General features: G+C 38.6%; 1 protein-coding gene and 2 non-coding genes across 5 annotated transcripts; all 3 read left to right on the forward strand.

Annotated features, from left to right (window-relative positions):
- Positions 1 to 1,366: 1,366 nt before the first annotated feature.
- Positions 1,367 to 1,557, forward strand: LOC115018324 (U2 spliceosomal RNA). The gene has a single exon (XR_003833360.1). It is a non-coding gene; the product is annotated as a U2 spliceosomal RNA (small nuclear RNA).
- A 1,064-nt stretch (positions 1,558 to 2,621) lies between these two features.
- LOC115018347 (U1 spliceosomal RNA) lies at positions 2,622 to 2,785 on the forward strand. Its single transcript, XR_003833382.1, has one exon. It is a non-coding gene; the product is annotated as a U1 spliceosomal RNA (small nuclear RNA).
- Positions 2,786 to 3,609: 824 nt separating this feature from the next.
- Positions 3,610 to 11,117, forward strand: ech1 (enoyl CoA hydratase 1, peroxisomal). Of its 3 annotated transcripts, none has more exons than XM_029445835.1 (10): positions 3,610 to 3,663; positions 5,805 to 5,973; positions 6,266 to 6,354; positions 6,452 to 6,576; positions 6,706 to 6,754; positions 7,790 to 7,854; positions 8,382 to 8,452; positions 9,841 to 9,912; positions 10,490 to 10,640; positions 10,761 to 11,117. In XM_029445835.1, exons 2-10 carry the CDS (start codon positions 5,846 to 5,848, stop codon positions 10,863 to 10,865), a joined length of 855 nt encoding a protein of 284 aa, XP_029301695.1. In that variant the 5' UTR covers positions 3,610 to 3,663; positions 5,805 to 5,845; the 3' UTR covers positions 10,866 to 11,117. The 3 variants fall into 3 exon arrangements, with proteins under 3 accessions (XP_029301695.1, XP_029301696.1, XP_029301694.1); XM_029445836.1 differs by lacking the exon at positions 3,610 to 3,663 and adding an exon at positions 4,180 to 4,198; XM_029445834.1 differs by lacking the exon at positions 3,610 to 3,663 and adding an exon at positions 4,410 to 5,018.
- The last annotated feature ends 58 nt before the right edge of the window (positions 11,118 to 11,175 follow it).

Below are 11,175 nucleotides of genomic sequence, written 5' to 3' on the forward strand. Positions count from 1 at the left end.
ATTTAAATTGAGCTGAAAAACTGAAGGATGAAGAGTTTTTCTGAGCAGAAGGCATAGTAGTTAAAATTAGCACAACCTTCTTCAGCATTACAATGCAACATACACATTAATGCAGCAGTAATATTAATCCAGAAACATCAGAATAATACAACACTGAAGTAGGCCTATTAGTACAATTTAAAGGATCTGAATACTTCTTTCACCACTGACTATATTAATATAATGGACTACTTATTCTAGCTCAGTTGGATCTTTCATAATCAGAATCCAGTTTTTTGCCAAGTATGATTTCACATACAAGGAATTTGCTTTTGTGATATGGTGCATAACAATAAACATTAACAGTACTGCAAAAGTCAAGAAACCTTAATATAGAATGGAAAAAAGGAAAGTAGGTCAATGATATTTATTACAGGTCTTTTTATTCCTATCTATTTGGTCAACATCACATACGAGATAAAAGAGACTTGCATCTATACAGTGCAATACACCATCTAGAAAATGATGTTTTCTTGGTCCCCGGTGTAAAACAAAAGAATGAAACATAAGGTGCAAACAATAAGATACAAAAACAGCTAGAGAACAAGATACAAGACAAGGTACAAACAGATGCAGGCACAATAACAAACATAGTAGTGCAAACAAATATAAATACAATCAATGAATAAACAACAGTAACAGCAGTTTTTGTGTGCCTGAGATATTCTTCTGAAGGATGTGCTCTCATGATAATGATATATATAGTACAACAAAACACATTTAAATTAATTCAGAATTAATATGTAATAGTGAACTATTAATTAAAAAATAAATGGGCCTACTGTATTGCATGTACTTTACCATATTTTAAGGGGAATACCAGGATAAATGTATATTGTAGTAAGATAAGAAAGTATAGTGTACATAGCGTGCAGTTCACTCTGGTGTCCACTGGTGTGCACTGGAGCGCTGTCGGTCGTCTGTCCAGCCGTTAACAGATCAGACGTTACATTATTCCCTCATAGAGGAATTATGAAACGTTATTAAGTTATTGTTGCATGTATGATTCAGATCACATTAGATGTGTTTAAACTAGAAGTTACTGCTCTCTCTCTGACAGTAAATGAAACAGCGCTTGCGTTTAAATTCTTATTGGACTAGATTGTGACACGTGACCAGGAAGCGCTCTGTCGCAGCACATGCGACAACATTACTTTGTTAAAATGACACAGTGTGCTGCCATATTCCTCCTTTTTAGTCATCTACTGTGTGAGTTGTACTGTTTTTCTATCTCATTAAGTTGTGTTGTTACTAAAACATATATCCAAACCGTGAGAGAAGATGACTGTGCAGAGAAGCTGGTGCTCACCTCCGGCAGAAGTATGGTATCGCTTCTCGGCCTTTTGGCTAAGATCAAGTGTAGTATCTGTTCTTATCAGTTTAATATCTGATACGTCCCCTACCCGGGGACCATATATTAAATTGATTTTTGGAATAGGGAGATGGAATAGGGGCTTGCTCCGTCCACTCCACGCATCGACCTGGTATTGCAGTACCTCCAGGAACGGTGCACCCCCTCTCAATGTCTAAAGTAAATATTAATTTAGCTGTAATTCAATGCAGTGTGCGTCAACTGTTCATCACTTGATGCATTTCAAGGTTGTCAGAGTGAACGATGTTGAAGGCGATATATGATTTTATAATCCGTGTAATCTTTCATCAGTGATGAGAGATGAAGTTTCTCCACAACTGGTTTGCTGCAGTGTTTATTTCTCGACGCTTCATGAGCACATGAAACTACCTGTTGGTAGAAGAGTGTGAACAAGGCAGAGATCATCTCTCATTCTGTATTTTGTGCCAGTAAACGCTCGGGAATAACTGTAAACAATGGAGAAAAAAAATCTCTTTTTGCGTGGTTTTGGCGCGTGCGCAGTTGATTGCTCAGTCTCCAACGCTGAAAGTGTAAATGTAATGTTGTCAAAGCATATCGTCGTATAAACGAGGTTACTGATCAGTAACGACGCTGACAGTTTTGTCTACTTTAAATCTATTTAGCGTACTACTACTGCTTTCAAAATATGGCCCTGATAGTTTCAAACCTTTTCAAGAATGATGTGATGAATGTGGTTTCCCGGCAGGAGGGTCGTTAAATACGGCACAGATACGGAAACAAGGCATGATATCTAATGTTATTTTATACTATTTTAATTCTGCTTTTTTAACACTATTTCACACTCATTTACGTCATCACTGTGATTATTGTACTGTAAATGCTCTTATTCTGTCCTTGTACTAATTGTTATGTTTTTGCGTGTGAAGCACTTTGGGCTGCAATTCTTGTATGAAAGGTGCTATACAAATAAAGATTATTATTATTATTATTATTATTATTACTAACTGCTCATATGTGGTATTTATGAGGTGTCATCTAATATAACTGCAGGCTTATAACGCGCAGTACATAATGACAAGACATTAACCCGGTTTAATGCTACGTTTCTACACCAGACATTTGGACAATGTGACACTGCTGTGATAGTTTCTCATTTACTTTTGCTCGCGTTGTGTTTCTTTAGCGTTAAACCGTCACAGAGAACAGTTCTTCCCAGGATCAGGCTCCCGGTCTCTGACGTGTACAACTCATACTTACCTGGCAGGGGAGATACCATGATCAACAAGGTGGTTCACCCAGGGCGAGGCTTGGCCATTGCACTCCGGCTGAGCTGACCTCTGCGAATTCCCCAAATGTGGGAATCTCGACTGCATAATTTGTGGTAGTGGGGGACTGCGTCCGCGCTCTCCCCTGATAACTTATGTTAATAGAAATTAATATGATAATACATCAAAGCACTAATGTTCGACGTTGATTGCTGTGAAGCTGTTTCACTTGTGTCAGAAGTTCCCTTTTTCCAATATTTGTTGAAGTCTTCTGAAGGTGGAACAAATATATGGTGTTGTAAAGAGTTAACATTAAAACAATTGAAACTCAGCTTGAATCCTGCAGTCAGCTCTGTTCTCCACTAGAAACTAGTATATCCATCTTCTTGTTTAACATTAGCTATTTTATAATCTGTATAAACTTTAATCAGTGATGGTGAGATGAAATGTAATGAAGCTTTACAGTCATTGGTACGCAGAAGTGTTGGTACAAGAGTGTACAAAAGGCAGATATCATCTCATGTGATCTTTGATATACTGTATTTTGTGCCAGTAAATAACTGTAAACAATGAAAAATACATATATTCCATGTTATCCATTATATCAATATCTATTTTCTAGTGAACATGTTGTATAACATAACTTTATAATAAACTGTAATTGTCTTGTGAGTAATGTATCCGATATATGTAAATATATCGAACCATGTTGAGATGGATTAAATAATAAACGGACAATTTTGTAAGTAAATGTAAGTAGTTCATTTCCACCACTCACTATATTGTACTGATTACACATTATAATTACGTAGGTAAAAAATTATCCCGTTTGCATATAGTTGGACTCGGCCAATCGGCTTGCTCCTCCCTCACTGCGAGTGGGACTCAGATTCCCCTCAAACAAAAGCATCTGTTTGCTTTCCTGGCTCCAAAATGAGCTCCCCATTGATGTCAGGACAGCAGACAGTCTTCACACCTTCCGTCACAGACTGAAAACTCACCTGTTTCGACTGCAGCTCAACGAATGTATGTCTTTGTTTGTTGCACTTACATTGGTTTGGTTTCTTTGAAGCTATTGTTCTGCACTTAAAGGGTTGTACCAATTTGAAGCTAATGTTCTTGCAAGATTCTTGCTGTTCGGAGTTGTATCCTCATGATTGTTTGCACTTATTGTAAGTCGCTTTGGACAAAAGCATCAGCTAAATGAACTGTGATGTAAAAATAGAAACGCTAAATTACAAAGTTTAAGAGCTGGGACAGGAATTGAACCTGTGAGGGACATTGGGAACAGAAGGTGGAGGGGATAAGATTACCAGGAAGACCTTAATTACTTTTTTTAAGTGACACAAGGTTGTTGAGAAGAATTTAAAAAAGGTTAAATCGTGGATGTATACATCCATAAGTAAAATGGTAAAATAACGTGTAAGTGAAGTTACACAGTCTTGTACAGCAGGTGGCGTTTTGCACCTAAAACTTATTTGCGATCTGCCAATAAACCGAGAGAAGAAGAAGAAGAAGAAGAAGAAGAAGAAGAAGAAGATGCGCTAAACTAATTGAGAAGGTGTTGGTAGTGATGAAGCTTTATGAAGCATTAAAGCTTTCCAGTTGATTGGTTCATTAAAAGGGTTAATTTCTCGAGGCTTCATGTGCACACAAAACCTGTTTTACCTGTTGGTAAAAAAGGCAGAGATCACCTCATGTGATCTTTGATATACTTCTGCGCCAGTAAATTCTCGGGAATAACTGTAAACAATGAAAGAAAATCAACTTAATGTAATGTATAGTATCTATTTTCTAGCAAATATATTAGGATAGTATAACATAACTGTATAATAAAACTAATTGTCTTATGGGTAATGTATCCAATATATGTAAATCACTTATTTGGGAAATAATTGTATGATAATATAACGATACTGACAGTATTAATGTATAATATTAACAGCAGGGGTCATACTAGTGTTGTAAGACTGTAAAGTGGCAGTGGTTTAACCATCTGAACGAGTCACGTGGTATCGACGGGCAGCCACAGAAACTTCCCTGACCTCTCGTCACGCACAGCACGTAACAACACACTAGGTGCTAATACAGGTTGTATTGTGGCTGCACACTGTTATATTTGGTGTGGGCTGCAAATTCACTTTTGGTAGACACAGCTCGAGCTAACTGTAACACAAAAGAGGACTGCTAAAGACTAGTTAGCCATAGCTAGCATCAGTAGCTCCACGCTAACAGCTGTCCGAGCTGCAGACAGGCAGGTGAAGCAGGTGAAGCAGGTGAAGTGAATTAAAGCTGTGCGTGGTTGTGCTGCAGTTACATCGTTTGCTCAAGAGTCCAAAGAGCGATGTTGTCAGTGATTGTCAGGTCAGCTCTCACCAAATGTAAGTGACAATGTTTTATTGTGCTCGTTTGCTGTTTGTCATGTTATTAAGGAAACTGTACTGTAATGTTTTAATGTAATGTAACGCCACACTGCAGGTACAGGTGCAGCATACAGATATGTTGGCTCGCTTTAGTTTGTAGAGAAACGATCATTTAACTGCGTTAAAACAGGTTTAAAGCTTTGGAGGGCTCTGTAGGTAAAAGGTCACCAGCGCATGCAAGGTTGTTGTGACGTGCTCATCTCTGAGGCTCTAATATGTTTTTTATTATACTTAACTCTGCAACTAATAATTATTTTGATTAAAATGAACATGCGGATTGGTTTCTCGATTAATAGTTAGGTTTATACAATGTCAGAAAATAGTGAAAACCAGTGATTAAAAAAAGAATTGCATCAAAATAAGAAATGAAGATGATTCAATTCAAACGCTTTGTACATTAGATTTTGAGGCCATAGATATAATGTGTGCTAGGGGCGTAGCTAGGTTTTCAAGTTTGGGTGTGCTGAAGCCCACCTAAAATAGGCCTAGCTACGCCACTGATGTGTGCATTGTTCTAATCGCCCTGCATATACACATTGAGTCTCAATTTCTGCTGATTTAGTTGTATGTGAATCTACTAACAGATTATGTTATGATGTGTTCATCATTGCTCTCTGTATCGATCTCTATATCTAAGTTACTTTTGTAGTTTGTTGGTCATAGAGGACTTCAGTCTCAACCTGTTATTGCACTTGTTCTCGACGAACTCGTCTTGTTTGCGTCATTATGTCTCTTTCCTCTCAGACAGGAGATCCTGGCTGCCCGGTCAGGCTGTGGTCAGGGCCATGTCGTCTTCGGGTAGTGCCATCTCTCCTTACACCTCCCTGGCCATCAGTCACCCAGCAGAGTCCATCACACATGTAGAGCTGAACCGCCCTGAGAAACGCAACGCCATGAACAGAGCTTTCTGGAGGCAGGAATGTTTTCATTAATAGACGATAATATGTCCATGACACCAAAAACATGCAAAATTAACAATTAATGCTTAAAGTATTAATCTGCCTTCATTTAATATCTTTTTGAGCAATCGTATTTATCTCAGGAACTTTAAAGGTTCAACAGGTTAAGATACACTGTAGTTTTCTTTTGTATACAAAATTGCTTAAAAAGTAAACCATGGAGATTCATGATTGAATCACTTACAACTAAATGATTTATTTAACAGTTTATCCAACTGATAGGAAACTTTGTGTTTCTTCTTCCAGTGAGATGGTGGATTGCTTTAATGAGATAGCGGCTGACCCGGACTGCAGAGTGGTGATCATTTCTGGAGCTGGGAAGCTCTTCACAGCTGGTGGGTTATAGAATTGTCTTTATATCAGGCTGCTTGAATTTCTTTATGACACTATCTTCATACTAACTTTGTATTTATTCTCTGTGCTGTGCTCCAGGTATCGACCTGATGGACATGGCCGGCGACATCCTCCAACCAGAGGGAGACGATGGCGCCAGAATTTCCTGGAACATCAGAAAAACAATCGTGAAGTATCAAGAGACGTTCTCCGTCATAGAGAAGGTCAGAAATAGGTTTTGTTTATCACAATGAGGAATTATAAGATCGGACTGGTCCCAGACTTGATTATGTATTTGGACAGCATTTAAAATGTTGTCAGTTTATTTTCCCGTGTTTGTTTTCTTCTTGTAGTGTCCAAAGCCCGTTGTGGTGGCCGTCCATGGAGCGTGTGTTGGGGGAGGTAGGACATCATCATCAATACACTATCATGGTGCAGCCATAAATTCAGATTTTACATACCGGGGGCCCGTATCACAAAGTAAGATTAGGGGACTAGCTTGAGGCTCGACTCCGGTTTCTGAGGTCACTTTCAACAAGCGTAGATCACCATGGTAACAGATCCAGCACAGCTAACCTGATCCAGAGCAGGTTAACGTCAGAGGATCGGATATAATACATTTTATACTATATTATACCCTTTTTATATTTGATATTATTCTGTTATATTGCTGTACTATACTATATATTGTGCTATATTACTACATTTCACCCTATACTGTATCTCATGTCCCGTAATATATCAACATTTACAATATTATGTTAATGTTACACTGACTTTTTGCATCATATTCTATATTAAATTGATATTTCATCTCTATATTAGTACAGACAAATACCATTACTTAATCATATATTAGTCTGCTGACTGCTGCTATTAAGTGCATCACTTTCACTTTACCTTGTAATATTTGTTTCCAGATGATTTTATATAGCTTTCCATGCTTTATTCTTTTTTATTTTAGTTATACTACTTATTTTCTCTCTTTATCTGTACTTATTTTTATCTTTTATTAATTGAGATGGTCAAGAAATAAATATTTATATATAGATCATATTATATTTCACCTTGCTGAATATGTGATCAAGTCACTCGCTTGTAATTAACAACTCCGGCTCATTGTGGATTGGAAAACCCAGAGTTAACTGAGCAGGTTGATAAGCAGCTTCATGATACCAGTTATCCAGGACAGCCGATGTTACCAGAGATGCTTTGTGATGCAGGCCCCAGGATGCTAAACATTCTTAGTAGCTGTCCTACAGGAGAAATGTCTCAATGTATCACTACAATTTGTAAACACTTCAATGTTAGTCTTCAAAAATGATACAATGAACGCTGCGCTGCAAAGACTGTTTAGAGGAGGGTGTGTCATTGAAGTGAAAAGCTTCAGTGAGTTCAGACCGTCATGTTCACTGTGGATGTTGTGCTCTGCGGCAGGTGTTGACCTGATCACAGCCTGTGACATTCGTCTGTGTACCCAGGACGCCTGGTTCCAGATAAAGGTATGTACATGGCCATCTCATAATCATTATTTGGAAATTTGGTGAGGAAATATTGGAATCGTTTCTTGCGGGAACAGATAAATGATTAATGATGAAAGAAAAGGGAGAAAAAAAGAGCTTAAAAATCAAATAAGCTAGTGAAAGAGTAAAATAAATTAAGTTTTAATTCATGTAATCACCTGAATGAAGGTAAAAGAAAAGGCTTTATATGTATTTCTACACTCCATTTTAGTTATCTAACTAACAATATTTTTAACTGATGTATTCAGTTAAACCTTTCTGCCTTTGTCAGTTTTGGGGCTGCATATAAAACAAACTAATATTTGAATGTCAATCATATTTATCAATCACAATGGTGTCAAACAATCAAATTTAGGAATGTAAAAAATAAAAACCAAGGATGTAGCATGTTTAATTCATGAAGCATAAACACAAGCATCGGTAGACCCCTTGTATTGAAGGATACAGGTGGTGTTCTGTCCGATACATGTGGGTGATGTTCAGGGTTTTTCTGCTTGGCTTGACAGGAAGTTGACATTGGACTTGCAGCAGACGTTGGAACTCTCCAGAGACTTCCCAAAGTCATCGGCAGCCGCAGGTAAAACAACCATTTAAATAAACAAAGAGTTTAGGGGTGAGGTTGTGTCTTCTGCTTACTGTTAGTCACAGGCTGAATGTAGAAATGCCTGTGATGTGTGCAAAGCATTACACGTGACAGAAATAATCAAAGAACAAATCAAGTCATTTTAATGATCTTTCTCGCGGAAGACTAGATGCCAGGACGGTGTGGGCGTTTCAATCACATTCAAATAAAATCTATGACCATCACGGAAACAACAAAGCATTGTGTTGGCACACAGTGTTAAAGGTTTAGTTTGTATGTTTTGATGTGAGGACCTACAGTACATGACGTTGTGTTTAGAGCAACAGACAGGAGTTACCGCTCAGAAGCAAAGAGATGTCCTGCTGTGGACGGGGGCAGCAGTATTTTAGCTGCCTAAAAAAGGCCCAGCTACCAAAAACAATATCAGTTTCAGTGTACACTATGTTTAGAACATCTTTCACCACTTTACCTCGCTGGAAAAGTCGTTATCTAAGCCCTCTTCAAAGTCACACAATAACACAAAGAAACTAACCCGAGGTTGGTTTTGGTCACTTAAATACGTTTAGCTGCTTCTGTGCTGGTACTACAGTTTGTTTCTCCAAACTGCGGGTGTGCCGACTGCCGTCTACTGTGAGTAGTAACACACTGACGATGGATAAGTACCAAGTTCAAAATATCCAAACTCTCCCTTTTTAAGGTGAGAGGAATCTCAAATACAAACTGTATATTAGACTACGATGAGCCCCAAACAACCACAACTAAAAACACTAGAGCAGCTTCACCCAGTTCACCCAAACAAGAAGCCAAATGAAGAGTTTGTGCTGAACACTGACAGTATCAATAATACACGGATTAGCTCAACAACCCCAAGAATGTTAAAACAAGTCAGGATGAGTTCCTGCTGCAGCGAGCTGTTAAACATTACGTGTGCTGTAGCAGTGAAACATGTATGTAGCAAACTCCCGGACACAGGAGCCACAGCACCACCTGCTGATCTAAACGTTTCTAACTTTGTTTCAACACAAATCTCCTTTTTCCTTGTCACTCAAACTCTGTGAAAGTTTTATGGTGAATAAAAAAAAAAGCTCCAAATGTACACGTTTCACCTGTAATGATCCTGCACTGTCAACAGTTCACTGAAGTCAAACAAATCTAAACTAATGACTGTCGATCACACGTCAAGAGACATCCAAGTGGGGCAGTGTTGGTTATCTGGATACGTTTTATTGTCACCAAACAGGCTTAAAACACACATACGTTTCTAAGTGCAACATAAATAATGAACCTAGAAATCTACATACTCATGATTTGATTACCTTTTTTTTAAAGTTATGTTTAAAACCTTTATATGCATTTACGTATGAAGTCCATATTGTTCCCAGCCTAGTGAACGAGTTGGCTCTGACGGCCAGGAAGATGTTTGCCGATGAAGCCAAGAGCAGCGGACTGGTCAGGTAAATGTCTTCTCTACAGAATCATATACACAGCAGGTGTTTCATTCATTAAGTAGTATTGTTTTTACTGAACCCGATTAGAGAGTTACTGGCCAGTGATTCTGACGTGTTGGGCCGTCAGCAGCATCAACCTTCTATTGCTGATTAGAGGAGATGCAACGTACAGACTCCTCTTTAGAACAATGTCTCTCAATGGATCACATGCAGTGCTGCGTTTTGTTGTTGAATTGGGTTAGCCAGGAATCTTCAGGCTTACTCAGTCATATTGATGTTATGAAGCTGGCACATGTTTAACCGGTGTAGACCACCAGCCTGCCTTGTGATACAGGCCCCTGCTGCTGATGGCAGCTAAAAACAAGAGGGGCTTTAGGTTTGTTCTTGTAACACAGAAGCTGCAAAAAGAATAGATTTCCTTGGTGTTATATTGTAGATCCATCATCTGAACTCTATAATAAAAAGAAGCCAGTCTGTTGTGGACATATTTTCAGCCAGAACTAACAGAGCACCATTTCAAAGAGCAACTTTCACCTATTTTTAAGCAATTAGTCTCACGTGTTTCCACACATTTCCTCTCCAGCCGAGTGTTTGCAGATAAGGAGGCCATGATTGCTGGAGCTCTGGAGATGGCCGGGGAGATCGCTGGCCGCAGCCCTGTCGCTGTGCAGGGCACCAAAATCAACCTCATCTATTCCAGAGACCACAGTGTCGCAGAGGGACTGGACTACATGGTGAGAACACCATCTTTTAAAAAAAGAACAAGCAATGGGGATTTATTTATTTAGGTCAGCTTGACCATGGAACGTCCTTTGTATTATTAAACACCGATTGCCTTGTTCATCCTTTTCCAGGCGAACTGGAACATGAGCATGCTTCAGACTCAAGATGTGATGAAATCAGCTCAGGCCTCCATGGAGAAGAAGAGTCCCAAGACGATAGCTTTCTCCAAACTCTGAACCTCGCTGAGGCAAAGTTCAGATATATAAACACAAACACTGCTTTATTTCTCTATTGTGGCCTTTCTGTGGGAAGGGGCACCACATGTGATTGTGACTTTCTAAAAATATCTAACAACCTGACCATTTGAGGATCGTGTTATGAGATTCCCAGGTGACGTTAAAAACGGATATAACAAGTGAATGTCTCAGCCAGTTTTGTAATGCTGTTATTGACTTTGTGAATGTTTTATTAAAAGAAACTCATCTGAAGGTTTGTGTTGACTGATTTTGAAATGTCCAGAGTAACCTGTTCCTTTGTAAAATAATT

Source organism: Cottoperca gobio, chromosome 13, assembly GCF_900634415.1.
Source record: "Cottoperca gobio chromosome 13, fCotGob3.1, whole genome shotgun sequence".
Classification (NCBI taxonomy): Eukaryota; Metazoa; Chordata; class Actinopteri; order Perciformes; family Bovichtidae; genus Cottoperca; species Cottoperca gobio.